Source organism: Strongylocentrotus purpuratus, unplaced genomic scaffold (assembly GCF_000002235.5).
Source record: "Strongylocentrotus purpuratus isolate Spur 01 unplaced genomic scaffold, Spur_5.0 spur5_scaffold_19, whole genome shotgun sequence".
Taxonomy (NCBI): domain Eukaryota; kingdom Metazoa; phylum Echinodermata; class Echinoidea; order Camarodonta; family Strongylocentrotidae; genus Strongylocentrotus; species Strongylocentrotus purpuratus.
Window position 1 is genome coordinate 5,214,818 of NW_022145604.1, and position 22,259 is coordinate 5,237,076.

General features: G+C 37.8%; 2 protein-coding genes across 2 annotated transcripts in view; both read left to right on the forward strand.

The window, feature by feature from the left end:
• LOC105444097 (integrin alpha-PS2-like) overlaps nucleotides 1-16,588 on the forward strand; it is a 33,535-nt gene extending 16,947 nt beyond the window's left edge. The window contains exons 8-23 of the mRNA XM_030990791.1: nucleotides 50-148; nucleotides 1,013-1,101; nucleotides 1,585-1,691; nucleotides 2,947-3,052; nucleotides 3,520-3,628; nucleotides 4,154-4,257; nucleotides 4,845-4,935; nucleotides 10,856-10,901; nucleotides 11,211-11,315; nucleotides 11,631-11,686; nucleotides 12,404-12,552; nucleotides 13,364-13,492; nucleotides 14,574-14,638; nucleotides 15,164-15,311; nucleotides 16,010-16,093; nucleotides 16,505-16,588. Of these exons, the coding sequence (XP_030846651.1) occupies nucleotides 50-148; nucleotides 1,013-1,101; nucleotides 1,585-1,691; nucleotides 2,947-3,052; nucleotides 3,520-3,628; nucleotides 4,154-4,257; nucleotides 4,845-4,935; nucleotides 10,856-10,901; nucleotides 11,211-11,315; nucleotides 11,631-11,686; nucleotides 12,404-12,552; nucleotides 13,364-13,492; nucleotides 14,574-14,638; nucleotides 15,164-15,311; nucleotides 16,010-16,093; nucleotides 16,505-16,588 (1,571 nt within the window). The remainder of the gene's footprint in view (nucleotides 1-49; nucleotides 149-1,012; nucleotides 1,102-1,584; nucleotides 1,692-2,946; nucleotides 3,053-3,519; nucleotides 3,629-4,153; nucleotides 4,258-4,844; nucleotides 4,936-10,855; nucleotides 10,902-11,210; nucleotides 11,316-11,630; nucleotides 11,687-12,403; nucleotides 12,553-13,363; nucleotides 13,493-14,573; nucleotides 14,639-15,163; nucleotides 15,312-16,009; nucleotides 16,094-16,504) is intronic.
• Nucleotides 16,589-16,936: 348 nt separating this feature from the next.
• Nucleotides 16,937-22,259, forward strand: part of LOC115925973 (integrin alpha-V-like) — a 10,089-nt gene continuing 4,766 nt past the window's right edge. The window contains exons 1-6 of the mRNA XM_030990096.1: nucleotides 16,937-17,022; nucleotides 17,288-17,372; nucleotides 17,755-17,919; nucleotides 18,296-18,478; nucleotides 19,225-19,341; nucleotides 20,180-20,311. Coding sequence (XP_030845956.1) covers nucleotides 16,976-17,022; nucleotides 17,288-17,372; nucleotides 17,755-17,919; nucleotides 18,296-18,478; nucleotides 19,225-19,341; nucleotides 20,180-20,311 — 729 coding nt within the window. The 5' untranslated portion in view covers nucleotides 16,937-16,975. The remainder of the gene's footprint in view (nucleotides 17,023-17,287; nucleotides 17,373-17,754; nucleotides 17,920-18,295; nucleotides 18,479-19,224; nucleotides 19,342-20,179; nucleotides 20,312-22,259) is intronic.

Sequence of the window (22,259 nt, forward strand, 5' to 3'; positions counted from 1 at the left end):
AATGTTTATTTCATGACCAATGTGACTTTTTTTCTCTCGTTCTCTTCAGGTCGTATTTGGTCCACAAATGATGGGATTACTGATGCGTCTGCTCTGTTCTATTTTCCACAAACATGCGGCTTTAATCCCGAATTTGTATATTACTTCGGTTAGTCAACAGATTTCTCAAATATCTTAGATTAATTATCCAAACGTTTGGGTATGTTTGTTGGTGTTTTTTCTTCTCAATGAGGTATCAATTTGGTCGTTACTGTATATTTATAAGTTATTCCTAGACGTTCTTCATGTTGAGACGTTGAATGGAAGTATGAATTGAGGAATGATAGTGGGATTTAACAAACTATCCAATATTGAGAAATTCTTCTTCTTTTTTTCTTTTTTCTTCTTCCTCGTCTTCTTCTTCTTCTTCTTTTTCTTGTTCTTGTTCTTGTTCTTCTTTTTCTTCTTCTTCTTCATCTTCTTTCTCCTCTTCTTCTTCTTCTTCTTCTTCTTCACCTTCTGCACCTTCTTCTTCTTCTTCTTCTTTTTCTTCTTCTTAATGTTACTCCTCTTCCTCTTCATCTTCTTCTTCTCTTTACTCCTCTTCTTCTTCATCTTCTTCTTATTCCTCCTCCTCATCCTCTTCTTCTTAATCCTCTGGTTTACCAGTCACCTATTCCATCCAATAAACATTACAAATTGAGTCCTAAATCCAAAACATATGGATAGGGTGAGGGAGGCAATTAGTTCTTTGCATTGTATGTATTTCAAATCTAAAACAGAGATTAACAGAGATTGACAAATATCCTTTATGAGTAAGTTTTTCGCTTTCAAAATAGAATCAGTCTATGTATCATTGCAACTGAACTGTTGAGTGGGTACAGTACTTTATTTCATAGTTTACCTTTTTTTAAAGACGATTTTTTTTTTTTTTTAAATTAATAACGTTTGCTTTTTTAAACAACTTCGCAGATTCGGTATATTGATAAATCTGTTATCATATTCTAATTATTGTTTATGTTTTTATTGACAGGTCACGCTGTTGCATTTGGAAATTTTCGGGATGGCCCCACCTTAGAAGTTGCCATTGCCGCACCACGCTGGGATCATGGATTTGGGCGGGTTAGTAAGAGTATAAATTCGTGTTGACTTGAATCATGCAGACGGCCGTCGCCATGGATACAATATTTCGTTAGTGTTATCCTGATTTGCAAAGAAAAATCCTGTACTTCCTTGATGATAATGATGATCATAATGTTAAAAATTGTAATAATTACAGTGTTTTGATATAACGTTGATCATATCTTTCACTAAAGTCTTGTAGGTGAACATGAGTGGCCCTAATACGGATGCCTGTGGGACACCAAACCCTTGAGGAATTCAAAGCAACATTTTGACAAGATTATTGGAGAAGTGTCTAGAAAATTGCTAAATACATGTATTTTACACATTTTTCAGACGTGCAATGTGCAAAATTCATTTCAGTTGTAATTTTAGATTTTGTGGTTTGCATTCCAAACTGTCATTATGTAACGACAATGTAATGTCCGCCTGAAGTTATGACTTATTTTCCCTTTATAATTGCCTACTTTTGTTTGTAAATAGGTGTTCTTGTACGATGATGCCTTCATGGAGTATGATATAATCACTGATGGCGATTTAGCCACGTATTTTGGCCATGCCTTAGCTACTTCGGATCTCAATAACGATGGGTAGGTTTTTGTCATTAGGGACTTTTAGATTTGCACGACGAGAACGTGGACTGCTCGTGTGACATCCTTTGAAGGCAATGTGACGTCACTGCCAGTGCCTTAAAAGGACGTCACATTGCCTTAAAAGGATGTCACACGTCTGACGTCGCAGTCCACGTTCTCGTCGTGCAAATCTAAAAGTCCCTATTTATCATTAGTTTTGAACTCTGGGCTTTCTTTGCAATAAAAAGATTGACGCATAGACATCCAAAATTATTCATAGGTATACATTTTAAAGATAAATTGCCGATAAATCTATGGTCACAAATCAGAGCAGCGGGTCGCTGCTGGAATTTAGGCATCGCCCAGCGATTAGGTCGGTGCCCGGGCGGGGACCGCCCAGGCACCGAGCGTATTTTGGGCGGCGAGTGAAAAGTGAGCAGGCGCCGCCCAAATTTTAACTCCGCGCTAAAACTTCAGCGGCGACCGAGCGATGCCCTAAAAACGAGCGGTGCCTGGGCGGCCGCCGCTGGGCAGAATTGGTTAAAAACTCGCCGCTCGGCCGCCGAGCAGGCTACTTTTGGATAATGTGACCATAGCATTAGAGAATAAGCCACTTCAGAGAAAGCACTTGTACAAATGACAACCAAATATCCTCGGATTTTTTACACATGGAGACTTCCCACAATTTTAAAATAATCACTGCCAAAGGAATTGAGGTGCTTAATGAATAAACATTGGTTTGCCCTCTTGAATTACCTCTTGAATACCTTTACGTGTGTATCAGAGAATATACCGTCGGTGCATAAATGAATAATGATCGCATTACTTTCATGAACACGTATCCAGCAGGCATCTCGATGGGTTTTTACAGTTTTGTACAAATGACCTTTTGCCTATGAGCGGAAAACGACAATTGTAAATAAAGAGAGGATAGAGATAAGTTTATTTGTTTTTATGAATGAAAGAAATAAAGATTACTCTATGAAAATATTTAGAATATTTTCCAAACTACAAATCCGATCAACTCAGGGCCAATTCTGTCCCCGAATCGTGTGGTATTTGCTCAAGTCCTAGGATAAGCTACATGTACTTAGGCGGTCATGTTGGCACAAAACATAAACTAAAGTTAGGCATAATTTTTTTTCCAAGGTTGGTAGCCTTAGTTGATGTCGAAATGGTGCAGCAGCTTCAAGAATACATACGACGAACATCATTTACATTTACAATGACGTAATGACACAATACTTCTTGTACAACCTCTCACCCACAAAAGATTTGATGATCTGGTCATTGGTGCGCCAATGTTTACCGATGAGGAGAGATCAATAGACGCTGGATGGGAGGTTGGGAAAATCTTCATATACTACAACGATCAACAGGTTAACACTCTATAGCAAAAATTCGCTTCAATCGAGATCTGGCAAATTTCACTTTAGTATCTATTCACTTATTTGTTGTTACTTTATTAAGATATTTATTTATCTATTCATTCGATACATATTTGTCTATTCATTTATTTATTCATCATTAATATACATTTTTGTTAATATATTTATTCATTCATTTATCTTTTTCTAAACATTTTTTATGTTCGTTTATTCACTGTTTGTTTGTTCATTCATTCATTTGTTTATTACATGCGTAAATGATATCGTTATAACTAAAAAAAATGCAAAATCTTGCAAAGTTATGTGCAATGGGTATATTTAAATCGCGTTCGATATTTATCTTGTGTTTCGCATTGATGTCACTGTACCTATTCGACTTACGTGATATACAAGAAAGTCAATATGTTTTTTTTTAATTGAGACGTTTTCCCTAAGACTATCTATAATTGTTGTTACAGGGAAGTTTTTACTTCGATGAAAATGACGTCATCATTGGGACTGGTGCTGGCTGTCGCTTTGGCTATTCTATCGCCGCTTTGGGCGACATCAACCAAGATGGATTTAATGGTGAGCCATGTCTTACTTCTTGATCTATTTAGAATTTAAAGTAAACAAACACGATTTGTCTATTAACGGTCAATTATTATTCTTTTTGATCCAACATTTCTTTCTGAAAACAACGGTACAGTAAATTTGACTAGTAAAGATAAACAAATCGGAGTTGAGGAAAAAAAAAAAATCTGTCTCTCTATATACGTGTGCCCTCATGATTTGTGGGTCTTTATTTCCTTGACTCACCCAAACTCCGCAGAACTCTATTTTGATATTCATTATCCAGTCTCCTTCCCCTTCTTCCACCCACTCCCCCTTCCCTCCATTTCTCATTCTCTCACTCTCTCTCACTCTCTCCCTCTTTCTCTCTCTCTCTCTCTCTCTCCCTCTCTCTCTCTCTCTATCTATCTCTTGCATTGCATTCTCTTATCTTTCTTCATTTACTTTTCGCATCCTCATTACTTCTTTTAAATTTTCTTTATTAGTGTTTTATCATGTATTTGTTTCCTTTCTTATCTCTCAACTTGGACCCGTTTGTAGACTTGGCTGTGGGTGCACCCTTCTGTAATGGCGGTAATGACGGAAAGGTTTTCATCTACCACGGATCAGGAATAAACCTACCTCTCAATCTCTCACCACAACAGGTTAGTCAGTCCCGATCGAGGACATCGTTACGGGAGCTAGGGCAGACGACCCCCCCCCCTCCCCCAGCCTTCCCCACAGCCCTCCCCACCCTCGCCATAATTTGCCGAACATGCGCCCCTCCTTTTCTTCCCTCCTTTTCACCTCTCCCTCTCTTATTCTCCCTCTCTCATTCTCCACACACAACACAGACAGAACAACGTTCTTCTTCTTTTTTTTTTTTTCTTTTTTTTTTTTTTGGGGGGGGTGGATAACAATGATAAAGAGCGATGGATAAGGAGAAGAAGAAGAAAAGGAGAAATAGAAGAAGACAAAAAAGAAGAAGACGGAAGAGGAAAAGGAGAAGGGATAGATAACAATGATGAAGAGCAATGGATAAGGAGAAGAAGAAGAAAAGGACAAATAGAAGAAGAAAAAAAGAAGACGACGGAAGAGGAAAAGGAGAAGGTTTCAGTAAAGAGTTAGCGAATTAGATCCCAATAGGATACATGTACCCTTATTTTCCGCCTTCCCCCACAAATGTTAATCCTTCTTTCTTAGCATACATACCTAATCACGTTAACCATTATACATTTCATATCTCCTGTAGACCTTGAGTCCGTCGGTCTTAGGGAGACCCTTGAAGTTCTTCGGCTTTGTGATGTCAGCAGGACTTGACGTTGATCAAAATACATATCCGGGTGAGCTAAGAAATAGCTAAAACATTTGTAATAAAAATATATAACTAAAAACTTTGAAATGTGGATTTACAGAAGAATGATGATAATATACTGGAAACGAATGAAAACCAACAGAGAGATATTGCACATGGCAGGGCGTAGGCAAATTGCAATGGTAGGATTAGTTTAGGAAAGAAAGTCAAATACTCTGGTCATGTTAAAAGGCACCAAAGCCTCTAAAAAAATTGTTGGAGAGAAGAAGGAAGGAAACCCAGAATCAACTGGGAAGAGAATGTCAAGAACTGGAGTGGACTAAAAACTGCAAGAGTACACCAGAATGGCAGAAGATAACATGAAATGGAGAGATCTTGCAATCAACCTCCGAACCGGGAGAAGATACTTAGACAGGTAGAACTAAAAACAACTAGAATTTAATTCGTCACGAGGACGAATGAGGTGGTCTGTCTTCAAGTCTTAGGAGGGAAACCCAGAATCAACTGGGAAGAGAATGTCAAGAACTGGAGTGGACTAAAAACTGCAAGAGTACACCAGAATGGCAGAAGATAACATGAAATGGAGAGATCTTGCAATCAACCTCCGAACCGGGAGAAGATACTTAGACAGGTAGAACTAAAAACAACTAGAATTTAATTCGTCACGAGGACGAATAAGGTGGTCTGTCTTCAAGTCTTATGATAGATTATAATATTTACTATCTTGAGAAAGGGAGAAGTTATATAGACATGTAAACAATGATGATCGTCATGATGATCATGATGATCATGATCTTGATAGTAATTGTGATGACGATGATGATGATGATGATCATGATGATGTTGATGATTATCATCAACAGACCATGATGACATCAGACTGAAAAAAATGAGAGAACATTTAGATAGCATATAGTCTCAGCTACAACATACTCAAAAATCAACACAAATCAAGCCGAAATAACGGCGATATTGCTCGCAAAAGACAAGAATGTAGAATCCAGATTTGAGAAAAAGTCATCTCCTATAAGGATTACACGCGAAAAGTAATGGATCAAGTGATACTGGGGAATAATAAAGGAAATATGGTTGTTTATTATATTATTTGCGATTGTACGTGTTTTAATATTCAAAGGAGATGGTACAGTGAAAGGTCAAAAAGAAAAAAAAGTGAAGAAAAAAATTGACGGAGACGCCCGGACTCGAACCAGGGACCTCGAGGTCGGAAGTCAAGTGCGTTACCGATATACCAAAACATTTCCCATAGAGATTACACGTAAACGAAAAATGGAAATCTCAAATCCCACTTTGTAAGTGAAATATGAGCATGATCCCGGCATCTGATCGAAAAATAAAGGGCACAAATACGATAGCATATTGTCTCAGCTACAACATACTCAAAACTCAGCGTAAACAAAGATAAAACGACGGAGATATTGCTCGCGAAAGACAAAAAGGTAGAATCCAGTTTTGAGAAAAAGTCATGTCCCATAGACAATACACGCAAAATGTGAAAAATTGACATGCCTCCTTTAATCGCAAAAATACGCCATGATGCCATTGTCAAAATGAAATATCCTGGTGACTGTATTTGTAGAAAATATTCTCAGGTAGAACATATCAAAATTTGAAACAAAATTGATCAATATTTACAGAGATACAATCAATTTTCCAAAAATCTGCTGACGTCATAATATGCAAATTGAAATTTTGAGTTCGGAGGCCATTATGATGACGTCATAAGTTAATTGAGGGTCAAATGAGACATGAAATCATACCTCCAACTCATAATCTATTTAAATATGAAAGAAATTGGGGGTTATCTATCAATTCTGAAGAGTTAAAATGAATTTTGTATAGGCATGTTTTTGCCCATGTATTGTGGATACAGATAACGCAGGTCGGCGCGTGCGTTCAACTTTGACAGCCGCTAATTGCGGTATTACTGGTCGGAAAAAGGTAAACAAGGTATCAAAATGCTTGGAAAAATGTAATAAATATGATAACAGAAAAAAATTGGCTATTCTATGTTGCAAAATGCCAGGACGCGCGGATACGCGCAGAAACGCGCGCGCATAATTACGCGCGCGCAAATTTTGAAAATGCTTAAAATGGCCTGAAACGTATGCAAAATTAATTTGGAACGAATTTGACCATTTTAAAATTTTAATGCGCGCGTACGTGCGCGTCGAGATGCGCGCGCAAAATTTTTTGACATTTTTCGTTGACCTTTGACCTGAAGTTGATGTATATCAAATATGGTTGATTTTTGATGACTCGTTATCGAGATATGATACTGACCTGATTTTTACAAAATGGCGCCTGGATGACGTCACGATGACCCCATGAACTTGAAAAAGTTAATTAGACTTGAAATCATAGGGCTTGATGACTGACAGAAATTCAAAGGAAATTGACCTTGTCGATTTCGAGTAAACGTGTGCACAAAAAAGTGTACGGAAGAAATAAAAACTAGACTTGAATTCGTCACGAAGACGAATAAGGTGGTCTGTCTAAGTCTTATGATAGATTTGAGAATGGGAGAAGTTATATAGACATGTAAACAATGATGATGATGATGATGATGATCTTGATATTAATGGTGATGACGATGATGAAGATGATAATGATAATGTTGATGATGACGATGATGATGTTGATGATCATGATCATGATCATGATGATCATGATCATGATCGTGAGCATGATCCTGACATCTGATTGAAAAAATGAGGGAGATGTAGATAGCATATAGTCTCAGCTACATTATACTAAAAAAATCAACAAAAAACAAGCGGAAATAACGGCGATATTGCTCGCAAAAGACAGGAATGTAGAATCCAGATTTAAGAAAAAGTCATCTCCCATAAGTATTACAAGCCAAAAGTAATGGATCAAGTGATAATAGGGTAATAATAAATTAAATATAGTTGTTTATTACATTATTTGCGATTCTACGTGTTTTAATATTCAAATGAGATGGTACAGTGAAAGGTCAAAAAGAAAAAAAATGAAGAAAAAAAATTGTTGGAGACGCCCGGACTCGAACTAGGGACCTCGAGGTCGGAAGTCAAGTGCGTTACCGATATACCAAAACATTTCCCAGAGAGATCACACGTAAACGGAAAATGGAATTCTCAAATCCCACTTTGCAAGTGAAATATGAGCATGATCCCGGCATCTGATCGAGAAATAAATGTCATATTTGTGATAGCTTATTGTCTCAGCTACAACATACTCGATGCTCAGCGAAAACGAAGCTAAGACGACGGAGATGATGCTCGTGAAAGACGGAAATGTAGAATCCAGTTTTCAGAAAAAGTCATGTCCCATAGAGAATACACGCAAAATGTAAAAAATTGACATGCCTCCTTTAATCGCAAAAAAAAGCCATGATATTTTCATCAAAATGAAAATTTGTGGATACTGCATCTGTAGAGAATTGTCTCAGCTAAAACATATCAAAATTTGGATGAAATCGATCAATATTTACAGAGATACAATCAATTTTCCAAAAATATGATGACGTCATAATATGCAAATTGAAATTTTGAGTTCGGAGGGCCATTATGATGATGTCATGAGTTAATTGAGGGTCAAATGAGACATGAAATCATATTTCCGACTCATACTTTATCAAGATATGAAAAAAAAATTGGGGTCATCTTCGTCCTAAAGAGCTACAATGGATTTTGTATAGGCATGTTTTTGCCCATATATGCTATGTATTACAAGAGCTCGCACGCCCAGACATTTACCTTGAACGGAGGCCATCATAAATACGTCATGAGTTAATTGAGTGTTTGAACGGAATTTACCTTGAACGGACGCTCATTTCGTTATTAATGATCATAAAGAGATAAACATGGTATCAAATTGTTCGGAATAAAATGGGCAATATTATGATAGACAAAAAAAAGGAGATTTTAGGTTGCGTACGACCATTACGAACACAAACGTGCGCGTAAACGGAAAATGGAATTCTCAAATCCCACTTTGTAAGTGAAATATGAGCATGATCCCGGCATCTGATCGAAAAATAAAGGGCACACTTGTGATAGCTTATTGTCTCAGCTAACACATACTTAAAGCTCAGCGTAAACAAAGATAAAACGACGGAGATATTGCTCGCGAAAGACGAGAATGTAGAATCCAGTTTTGAGAAAAAGTCATGTCCCATAGAGAATACACGCAAAATGTAAAAAATTGACATGCCTCCTTTAATCGCAAAAATACGCCATGATACAATTGTCAAAATGAAATATCGTGGTAACTGCATTTGTAGAAAATATTCTCAGGTAGAACATATCAAAATTTGAAACAAAATTGATCAATATTTACAGAGATACAATCAATTTTCCAAAAATCTGCTGACGTCATAATATGAAAATTGAAATTTTGAGTTCGGAGGCCATTATGATGACGTCATGAGTTAATTGAGGGTCAAATGAGACATGAAATCATATCTCCGACTCATAATCTATCCAAATATTTAAAAAAATGGGGGGTAACCATCCATTCTGAAGAGTTACAATGAATTTTGTATAGGCATGTTTTTGCACATGTATTGTGGATACAGATAGCGCAGATCCGCGCGTACTGTAAACTTTGACGGACGCTCATTGCGTTATTACTGGTCAAAAAAAGGTGAACAAGGTATCAAAATGCTTGGAAAAATGTAATAAATATAATAGTGAAAATTTGGCAATTCCATGTTGCAAAATGTTAGTACGCGCGGTTACGACGCGCAAAAATATAAGTGCTCGCGCGCAAATTTTGAAAATGCTTACAATGGCCTGAAACGTGTGCAAAAAAAATTTGGAATGAATTTGAGCATTTTAAAATTTTGATGCGCGCGTACGTGCGCGTCAAGGTGCGCGCACGGATTTTGTTGACATTTTTAGTTGACCTATGACTTGAAGTTGATGTATACCAAATATGGTTGATTTTTGATGACTCGTTATTGAGATATGATAATGACCTGATTTTTACAAAATGGCGCCTGGATGACGTCACGATGACCCCATGAACTTGAAAAAGGTTTTAGGAACTTGATATTATAGGACCTGATGACTGACAGAAATTTCGAAGGAAATTGACCTTGTCGATGTCGAGTAAAATTGTGCACAAAAAAGTGTACGGAAGAAATAAAAAGAAAGAAAGAAAGAATAAAGAAAATTCTAGCGAAATCAATAGGTGATCTGTCGTTGACAGACCACCTAATAAAGAAATAAAGAATAAAGAATAAAGAATAAAGAAAGAAAATTCTAGCGAAATCAATAGGTGATCTGTCGTTGACAGACCACCTAATTATAGAAAATAATGAGCCCGATATCCGATGAGAAAAAACATTCTCCAATTAAAAAGATTTTGCAGATCTCGTATATCATGGTGATATTTTTTTCTACATTGGTCTATTTTTGAATAATGCATTGATTAAATCTTCAGTTTTCCACAAGGTAATTTCCTGATATTTATAGTGTGTATGATTTATGATGTATTTTGATAATTTTCAACAAATTATATTTATATATGGGTAGGGAAGAAGTCAACATAATGTTTTTGAGGAAAAACCTTCAGACCGAGCAATAATTAGAGAGGTAGATAAGGTAGCTAACTAGAGAGACAAAGAAAGAGAGAGAGAGAGAAAGAGACAGAAAGAGACAGAAATAGAGATAAAAAGAGAGAAAGAGAGAGAGAGAGAGAGAGAGATACATGTAAATAGAGAGAGAAATCCGGTAACACATCAACGAAACGTTATTGTCTTTTAACATGTAAATCACGTCGGATTCACATTTTTAGTCACTAGCAAAATGGCGCTAAATTAAAAATAAATAAACTTGCCTAAAATATTTCATAGGGTTCAATCATATAAATACTATTTCTTATAACAGAGAGAAGTGGTAAAAAGGGAACTTTTTGTTATCTCTACCTCTGATCTCTTCTAGATTTCGCTGTTGGAGCACACGAGTCTCAAACTGCAATAATCTTTCGGTAAGCTAACTTTTAAACAACATGAATATTTCAGAACATTTAAACGGTGTATCGGTAGAATTGCTTCGTTCGTCATACGATGTGAGATCTTATGCTTCTATATATTACACGATATGTCAACACCATATGGACAACGAATTGAGATAAAATAATTTATATAAAAACTCATCTCCTGACATATATAAGAGTGCACAATCTTGGTTTGGCGAGAACGGGTCGGTTGTCCTCCCCTCCCCCTACCCCACCCCCTACCCCACCATTCGCTTGGGGTCGAACTGATTTTAAATCGTTTCTTGTTTTGTTGAACAGGTCGAGAGCAGTAGTATGGACCGTTGCAGAAATATATCCAGAGGAGAACGCCATTGATCTGGATGTAAAGAGTGTGACAACATCAAGGGGTGTTCTCGTGACAGGGTAACACAAAACATTTCGAATCGAACTCTGAAATTTCCAATCAGAATTTTATGTCATTCACTGTTTCAAAGTCTACCCCTCCCCCTGAATTGCCCTCCCTTTGTTTGTCTACCCCCTCACATCCCACCTTTCCCCTCCCCCTCCCTCTCTCTATCTCTTTCTCATCTCTCTCTCTCTCTCTCTCTCAATCTAGTTTTTGTCTCCCTCTCTCCCCCTCTCTACAGCCATTTTCCCTATTCCTCTAATACCATACGCCTCTATGTGATATTTTCATATCTGTTTTGATTTTGATTTTTGATTTCTTTTATTCCTAAGGTTTAATGTTGTCGTGTGCCTTCACTACATGGGTCAAGGATTACCAGCTAATTTAGGTGAGTAAAATATAAAAAAAACACACACACACACACACATACGGGGCAGCGGGGTAGCCAGAGGTACGAGGGGCTCGAGACCCGCCCCCCCCCCCTCCACTGAATGGTGAAAGAATAACGACCCAGAAAGACATTGATAGGCGAGTTGAAAAATAGAAGGAGAAGGTGAACGAGAAATTAAAGAAGGCAGTGTAACCCTCCCAGTGCACCGTCCTGCTAATCAATGGACATGGTTAGTTAGTCATCTACAACACTCCCTATTATGCCAGGTGTGTTTCAGAAAGACTGACATCGACTTTAAGTTGGCCTGAACTATGGCAGGCTATTCGTGCCACTAGTTCCTCTAACCATTCCTGGCATTGGTTTCTCAAGGGAGGTACAAAACGTGGTCACAAATCTACAGAATTTACCTTTTTTATAGTTCATTATTGAAGGAAAGAATATTATCTAAAGATCATAATTGAGAGACCAATTGTGATAGCAACCAGTGGCATGAACAGCCTGTCATAGTTAAGTCCAACTTAAAGTCGATCTTAGTCTTTGTGAAACACTCCCCTGGAGTTTACCAATAGTTTGTCTACAAAGATTTACACTTTATGTGAACACACTATGAAAATAGCCTGTTCCCTGTGTGCTCATGTTCCTGCTACTCTAAAAATATGTCATTCCCTTCTTCTTCAGTTGATTATTTATCACGATGTCGTTCCTTTTGACCAGATTTTTCATACGAGATTGTTTTGGACTCCTTAAGACAAGTAATCAACCGTCGAGCTGCATTCATTACTAACAACATCGCTACTCTTCGCCATCAAATCAGTGCGCCAATTGAACAACCAACATGCATGACACATGCTGCATTTATTCAGGTCAGTAACCATCGTTACAATTAGAACATTATGTCCGTTGCCCACGATGCGTCATTTGCTTGACGCAGGACTCCGTCAGTAATTGTTGACGCTGGTTGACGCACCCTGCGAAAGTGATATAGTATAACAACAAATGTAAAATGAATTGTGCAAACATTGCGTTCAATTACTTGTTTGTGTGCTAATTGTATCCACATGTTTGATTAGCGCAGGGAAAGGCGCAGTCGAATTGACACCTCAATTGGCAAAGAAAATGCAAGTCGCTGACGCAGTCATGTGTCAGCAAAATGACGCCTCGTGTGCATTAAAGATACTATGTCCCTTTGCAGCCAACATCAAATTCTGTAGAACTTTGCAGCAATTATGAATATGTCATGTATGTCCTATCTGTGTATTTTAGCAGTGTCCTAGTATGGTCGTTATTTTCCCACTAAAAGACATTTCTAGGAATTTTCGTTTTGAGGGTAGTATTAAATTAGTATTGTCTTTCAAATGATGTTGGTATTTAACCTCATTATTTTTCGGCCTGTAAATGGGACATACCTTTAATAGTCATTAACGAGACACTAAAATTACATAAAAATGATTTTAAAGTAATGCAGCCAACCAATTAAAACGGAAATGGGATCATGTTTCAAAATCTTGTAACTAGACGTAAAATGTTTTTTTTATTATTATTAAGAGATAAATGGATGGATTCATGTATTTCACCTTCCCGACTTCTTCATGCTCAGAAGAGAATTACATTCATGTATTCTAGGATATGTTAAGCAGTTTTAAATTGAATATTTTCCATTATTTCCTTTTGCAGCCTACCATTCGAGACAAGCAGACTCCAATGAGTCTTCGGCTGATTCACAGTGTGGCTCAGACATCTCAATCAGACTCTGCTGTACAACCAATCATGTCTAACGCCGTCAATAACCAGACACTCAACTCGGTAAATTGTATTCGATTTGTCTATGCTACTCTGGATCCCACTAAGGGAGGGGACAAAAGAGGTTCCAGAAAAATATTTTCGTGGCTTTGGGGGTTTGGGGGTTTAGGGGGTTTAAGGATCTGGGGGTTCTTTCGTTCAATTTCTACAATCATTTGCCATACAACTATATTTTTTGGAGATGGGTGGCTTAAAGAGAGTTGACCCCCCATCTCCCCCCCCCCAAAAAAAACACTTTAGTTTCGCCACGGGGGGGGGGGGGGGGGCACAGGGTCATCATCAATCAAGCTTTTCTATACAACGGGGCCAGTGACCAGATAATGAACTCGGTATGTTGCATTGTTATATTTAGTTCGGATCTACTAAGGGCTGGAGGGTCCACCTTCACATCGACATTAATTGAAATGAAAAAAGTAGACAAATCCATTCGTTTAATCTTCACAGATTGTAAAATTACAAATTTGTTTTGACTTATGCCGTCCACGCAGGCAAGGGGCCTTGTGATGGCTTCTGTATGGTGATGGTATGCCAGGTATTTCTGTCTGCAGCCAGTCTTGATGCATCCGTCAGCCTTGTTATAGATCTTGCTTTGCAGTCCTCTGAGATGCAGTCAATCCATCTTTTGGATGGACGGCCTCTGGGACGTTTCCTTCAACAGCAATTTTGGGGTATCTTGTGGGTTTCATTCTTAGGACGTGACATTTTTTTTTTGTCCCGAAAATTGGAAAATTATGCCGACCGATATTTCGTTCAGTAAGGGGGGGGGGGGGTAGGGTCAATTTTTTTGTCACCCTTTGCCTTATTTTTTTGTAATTAAAAAAAAATTGAGGGGGGGGGGGTCCACCAAAACACATTCATAACAAAATTGAGGGGGGTAACCCCCCCCCCCCCCCCCACCATGCGTACGCGCCTGGACGGAGGTATGCCATTTCAAACACTGGCGCTATCTTCTTTTCTTACAGTCCAGGATTCTGCTCCATAAAGTAGTATGTCAGTGATATAATAAACATAATTATAGGGTTTTGTCAGGTTTACTTATTATTCTGCTTATTCCGTTTTCTCTCCTCTTTTTCTTGGATTGTAGCTTGTCTTTGCCAGGGATTGTGCCGGTGAAACATGCTATCCAGATCTTGCAGTTCAGACAATTGTGTAAGATGTCTTGTAATTTTCATTGTTTTGTTATATTTATATTTGTATTCTTCCTCGTTTTTCTTTTCTGCAAACTATTCGTACTTCTAATAATCGCTCTTTTGTTTTTGGTTCCTCACTTGACTTTTTTCCCACAATTATTGTGGAAAAAAAGTAAAGTGAGGAACCAAAAACAAAAGAGAGATTATTAGAAGTACGAATAATATCATGATAAAACTGGAATTAGCATTAAGAATGCTAATTCCAGTTATATCATGATATTTTATTTATGTTAAATATTGCAATAAGCGCATTGTTTTCTTCTGTATTTCGGCACCTCCATTGTTTCACAATCATCCAGTTCGACCACGCAACTGATGAATGTAAATGATGAAACTCTAAACTCTTCTTATTTATTTTCCCCTTCTCGTTTTCATTTTCTATGAATTTCCGTTTCTAATTTATTATTTTGCTGTGATGTTGAAGATCATAAAAAGGATACTTTCTTCTATCTCTCTATGCTTTTCCTTCATCATCACCATGCAGTTCGACCACGGAACTGATGATCGGGAAGGCTGAAACCTTCTTACTCACAATCGATGTCATGAACAGCGGCGAAGACGCTTTCCTATCCGTACTCGACATCGTCGAACCACCTGGTCTATTCTTCGTCAATGTTCTACGATCAAACACAGTAAGCATGGTTCGAGAGTGGCTCCAATAGTTAAGGAAGGAAAATGGCGGTGATTTTTTTTTGTTTTTTTTTGGGGGGGGGGTTCAGAAATATTAAAGATAACAATTAAGACTTTAGAGCAAGAGGAAATCGTTCGATGGATTCATTTTAACTTCATTTAAATTTGTTTTTAAATCTATATCCCGCCATACCCCCCCTCCCTCTCTCTCTCTCTCTCTCTCTCTCTCTCTCTCTCCCTCTCCCTCTCCCTCTCCCTCTCCCCCTCTCTCTCTCTCTCTGTAAAATTATCTTTTTGTTGCTTATCTATTTTCTTTTCTTTTTACCGACGAGAAATAACACTATGTGCAAACTTGAGCTTGAGAATTAGGAGAAACTTTATTACATTAATGAGGTAATGAAAATGAACATACCATGATAAACATCATTCCAATGACTTTTGAAAAATCGACCAAAAACCATCCCAATAGCCTTGAATATCACCTTGTGTAAGATGAAAACATTACAATGACGTAATAAATCCGAACTTGATTTGTACAAAAGATACAATAAGGTATTCAAAATGCCCTTATATTCATTTATTGAAAGTCTTTGCGACCAGGTTTATAGCTCATGTCTTATGTTGCATCTCTTAAGGTCAAAGGTGAAATAATCCCCTGACTGAAACTGAAACTTAAAATCTCTGTCATTATTGTCCACAGGGTATCATTGTATCGTGTTCTGTATCGACAACCAAACGCATACGATCATGTAATATTGGCAATCCTGTACCAGCCGGTGATCAGGTAGGAATTAATTCCTTGCAGACTTTAAGAATCGTTCTTTACTAATAAGTTTAAGCCGGTCTAATGAATTGTACTAACATGAATTGAATCGAATTAGATTGAATTAAAAAGACCAGTTTACTATTACATTCAAATTGTAGATGTTTATTTCCTGGGGACATAGTGATGAGTTATCCATTAACCTGTTATCAGTGAATGAACTACAATACTCGGAAACCAGGGCGCATGCACTACTTGTTGCTATGTTGGGCAAGCATCAGGCTAGGTTTCAGGTTGTCAAGAACAATCTTTGTTAACAAATTATGCATAAAATATGAACATGTTACTAATCCGGTGAATTATATTGAATTGAATTAAATTAAATTGTAAGGCATTGGTGTCTGAATCACAACTTTCTGTTTTCTCCCATAGATTACTGTAGGCCTACAGTATCAGACTGCTACCTACAGTACATTCACTGGGCCAGCTGTGTTGAATATATCAGTTTGCAGGTGAACATTTTTTCTTTTCATTTCATTTCATAAATATACTTTGCTCTTTTGAACATTTCGTTTACTTTCGCCCCTTTCGATTTTGTTTTTTGTTGTTTAATTTTTTTTCTTGTGTATTTTCTTGCACAGGAAATCTGAACATTTGATAGTTAGTCATATATATATATCGATCTTTATTATTTCTAATTTGTTTAGAATAATATAATGCTTCCAAATATCCTTCTAAAAATACATAATAGACCACGAATATATTTGACCCTTTAATTAAAAAGGTCAAGAAGTTTTTGTACATCGTTGAATGAACTTTAACCTTTAATCTCGACATTTTGATTTTGATTTGCCATGTAGTATTGATGCAGAAAGAGCTGGAAGAGATGTAGATAATGAGGCCATGGTTTCCATCCCAGTCTATGCTACTTCGAGTCTTGTACTCTCTGGGTAAGTATAAGATTCCATTCCTGTAGGTTTCTTTTATCTTAACACCTGGGTGGAGAGTGGCAAATGTAGATTAATATCTTGCCAAAGGACATTAGTGTCGTGGCGGATAGAAGGCACTTGACGTCGAAACAGCCTGTTAGTTCATCCGTTGATGATTTGTTTGATTTTTGAATTTTGAATTTTTAGAGACATGGTATTTCTTAAACGTTTTTTGTTTTTGTTTTAATTATTTTTGTCATCTATTTCTCTTTCTTGCTCGTGACAGTAATTCAATTCCAGACACGCTTGTGATAACAGAGGATAGCAACGCAACAGATGAAAAAGGACCTCTCATGACACATGTGATTCGAGTAAGTATACATTACTGATATTCATGAACAATATTACTCAAATGATGGTAAATACCCATACACTTATAAATTATATAAACTAGTAACGAAAACACAGAGGCAGCGATTTGTAGTTATCACTTGTTCAAAGATGTAGTCACCCTTTTCGGAAATAGATCATTAACCTTTCTCTCTCTCTCTCTCTCTCTCTCTCTCTCTCTCTCTCTCTCTCTCTCTCTTTCTCTCTATTTCTTTTTCATCATTGACTCTCTCTCTCTCTTTTTTTTCTCTCTGTCTCTCGGTCTCTCTGTCTCATTTCTCTCTCTCTCTCCTCTTTTTCTTACTGTCTCTGTGTCTCTTTCTTACTTTCATTCCAACCTTTTCTCTCACCTTCTTTATTCAGCTACAAAACAACGGCCCTAGCTTCATCGGCCCCTCCTCCATCGAGATCCTCTGGCCAATCAGACTCCAGGATGGCAAGACGCTCATGAACGTGACAGGCGTTACCATGGATACAGGGATGCCATGTACGTTTACTCCCAGGATCAACAGAGACAGTTCGAAGCAGGTAAGATGATTCAAAACACGATCGCACAGACTTTCAAGATATCTTCTACTTCTACTTCTACTTCTACGACGATACTCAGCAGGATCCATAAGTCAGGATGTAGTGCTGATGTATAAACTATCATCTCAAGGGAAATTCGAATACCTAATTGCAATGCCTGTAGAAAATATATTTGGATCACTTGTAGTCCTACATCATTGTAAATAGTCACAATTTATGTCCCAAAAACATAAACATATTATCAAGTACTAGTTGATTCTTATCGTTTATTACTTCTCAATGTTTTTTTTTTTGTGTCGCTACCATTCCTCATTTTGTCCTTTACATCTTCTCCTTGTGTTCTCTCATTTTTGTCCTAATCATTTATACCTAACAGAACAACGTCACTACGTTCATAGACGACGTTAGTAATTCTACTATTTACACGTTATGGGCGGATTGCGCTTCACTTCCAGAGTGCGTGGCCATCCGGTGTCCTCTCGCCTCTCTCGCTACCGGAGCTGACTCGGCCATCCTCATCAGCGTGCAGTCGAGACTATGGCATGATACAGTGTTTGCGGTAGGTTTCCCATCATCCCACTATACTTCATCTGGGCCACTGTCCTCAGATAACTATAATTAGGAAAATTACCCCCCCCCTCCCCCTCTCCCGCAAAAAATGATAAATGAATGAATACGTAAATAACTATACAAATAAATAAAAAAAAATCAAAGAACCATCCGGACAACTACACATGGAACCATTAACAGCAGGGCCTGTCTTAAGAAGTCCTCTTAAATTGTTGATAGTCTAAGAGACAGCGCCTTGTATCCTTTGGAAAATGCGCTATATAAATCCACTTATTATTATTATTAATCAATCGAAAGTTTGCAATTGATTTGGATCTATCGCAAGTCTTTATAAGACGGGCCCCAGGACATGTATGGAGCATGACATAGGACCAACGAAAGCTAGGAAAAATATAACAAGGACCGATGTGACTTAGGACCACTGGGACAACAGAAGAATCGACGTATAGGAGGGGGGGGGGGGTGATTGAAGCAGAATATGGCCAATTGGACCCGAGAAAAAAATGTATGTAATCCTAAATAAACGAAAGGGGAATCGGACCAAGGTAGATGCAACAGAGGCTAATAGTACATGTGAATAATCACAAGTCGTAGCAATGCGGCAGAAGACTATTCACAAGACGCGGGACCGATGGAGGATGGTACGGCTTTGGGGCGTACTAAATGACTTGTGATCGATGCGATATCTGATAGTCCTAACACTAAGTTTTATCTCGTCATTTCTTTCAAACACAGGAGGATGCATCTTTCCTTCATTTCATCGAGATTCTGTCCTCAGCTTCAGTCACAGTCAATGGCACCGTGTACCCGGGGATACCCTATTCTCCACACCCCACTGCTACACCTCTAGAGGTAAGAATTGTTTTATGTTTCTTTTTCTATATCTTTTCTCTGATTTTCTTCCAACCGTCATTACGAATTTGAATTTTGCAGCTGTATCTAAATGCAAAATCGATCATGCTATCATGTTTTATATAAAGTTAGTATTTATCATCAGTGCGATTTTGTATGGAAGATCAAAGTGCATCGCTTATCTCTTCTTTCTTTCTTTAGTGGGATTGGTTGTGATGCATATTGTTTTATTCGTACTCAAAGTTTAAAGAGAAGGTTGAGTTCTGGGAAGAGGTGAAAAATAATTTATGAGCGTTATTATTGTTATTATGCAAGGGTGGAATGAAGATCAGATAAAACACGTGCTCTGAAAAGAATTGCTCTTCAAATGCCTTCATATTCTAAATATGGCATGTAACATCGTAAAAATCAGGACGGATTTTTACGCCATGTGTTCGTGTAGTCCCATATACATCCTTCTGTGTACAGTGCTTGAAACTTTATCAAGACTTGGCCAAATTTGTTATCATTTTGATGATTCCAGAACCTAGCAATACACACAAAAACTTATATGCTAGATGATCAACCTTTTCTGATCGATTCCACACCGTTTCTTTCACAATGTAATCGCATGACCAGAACTCAACGTCATCTTTAAACTGTAAAACTCGCAAATTGTCCCCCCCCCCCCCCCCCCCCCCTCTCTCTCTCTCTCATTTAAAGACACCATTAGACAAGATTGTTCCTGTTCACCATCTAGACTAATTTTCAGGCAGTTTATTTCAAAGTGAAATCGCATGACCAATACTTGAAAATCCTATTTGATATCTGGACCCATTCTTACATGATCCACATCTAGATCCAGACAGAAGTCCGGGTCCAGTATGAGAAGCAAAGGACCATTATCAAGACCACGCCCATTTGGATCTATATCGTCTCCTCACTAGGCGGTCTTCTCATCCTCATCATCTTCATCGCCATTCTATACAAGGTAATTATTCCTCCGTCTGAACGTAATCTCTATTGCGATTTCTTGCCTGTGCTAATCAAGCATGTGGATTTAATGTTGTCGGTCCATCGTCGATCTGGCGAAGCTCTCGATCGTTAGCGTTACTTAGATGTTTAAGATCGAAGACACCCATAAAAGACCAACAATATTTCGAACACAAAATTTCACTTTTTTTTAAGAAACCGATGTTTTTAGAAATGTTCTTGAATAATGTCTGATTCATATTATATATAACCGATCGTCAAGGCCCTGAAATAAACCGTCGGTGTAGGACCTTCCGAGCTGCTGAAAACATCGGTACACCTTCACAAATTCTAGCACCGTCTGCAAGGACTACATCACTACCTGCAGCAAATTGAGAGGGAACAGACACAGGATGTGTGGCCGGACTAGTCACATTTTGTCTACTATATATTATGATACATTTGAGTCCGCAAGCTATAAATGATACTGAGAAATCTGATAACAAATTAATAACATTCTTTCTCCATTTTAGGTCGCGTTTTTCGAACGTAAAGTAGTAACCCAAAAGCATCGGGCAATACTGAATGAAATTAAGAGGGGCACTCGTTCCTACGACGATGCTTTTCGTATGTCCCGCTTTATGAACCCTCTCTTTGACGGAGGTAGACTTAAGTTTGTATTTTTCTCTTTGATTAGATCAGAGGCCGAACCATGCATTAGCCAGTCAGGATAAAGATCGACTTTCCGCTAATGCCAAAGTAGCATTTTGTCGCTATTGTCCAAGCACTGTCGTTAGAGGGCGTTGCGGCAAAGGGGGAATTGACTTTGAATAGGGAATGTCATCGCTAGAGTGTATTGATATTCCTCAGTTCAGGGCTCAGAAACAGCGTTGAGATTGGTCCCAATGAATCGTCATTTAATATCAATCTCTACTGTGTACTAAAGAGATTGTCAATTTGTATTTGGCTAAAGGAATTACCATTGATAAGGATAAATCAAAACTCTATAATATATCAAAAAAGGCGGCCCTGGCCCAGATGATGAATACATGAAATAAACTTTAAATATACATAAAAGAATATATTATATTATAAATAAACTATATTCCATAAAGAGAAACTTTCTATTGCGAAATCAACTATGGCACATTTTGTACACATGCGAACCTTTTTGGCACTTCTTGGACAACGGTAATAAAGCGCTTTTTCCGGTAACAGTGGAAAGTTGGTAGAGGTCCAGGCTTTTAGCAAGCCCCCATCGCCATCTGACATCCTGCGAACAATGCTGCCATTAATTCAGCTTTCGTTTAGATCACATGACTATAGTAGAGAATATAATTATGGTTAAATTGAGCTGTTACAGGTTTGAGATCGACATGATTAATGTGGTTTTCTCAATTCGATGGTGCTGAGGATGTTCATGATTTTCTTGAATGATGTAAAGGCTCCTAAGTTTTACCTCAGGTGGACTTAAAGGAAGCAAAGAAGAGCAAATGGTACGAGACGGTTACCAATAAACGAGTGTGGAATAACCCTTAAAGGGATTGGGTATCTTTGTCTCATATTCTGAAACAAACTTGAAATCCTGGATTAAGCTCATGCTGCAATCATAATTATATTCATTTTGGTCAGCCAGGAACCCCATGACTGTTAAAAGCCGATCGCCTGTCTCATTATCAAGATATTTATGACTGGAAATCGAAATTTCAAAATTCCTTTCCTAACGGTTTTTATAACACTGCAGTCTTTATGGGGAAATGAGTATGGTAAAACCGGTCACTGAAAGATGTTTACTTTTCCGAGGCACTTGATGATCATTTTGAAACGCATATTTTTTTGGTAAGGGCCTCAATATTACACCATATCACAGTCACTAATAACATGTAGGGCCATGCATCTCAGATTTAACATTGTTAAACGATGCCTTTAAACAAGTGCATCATCGCAATCTTCGTCGACATTATCAT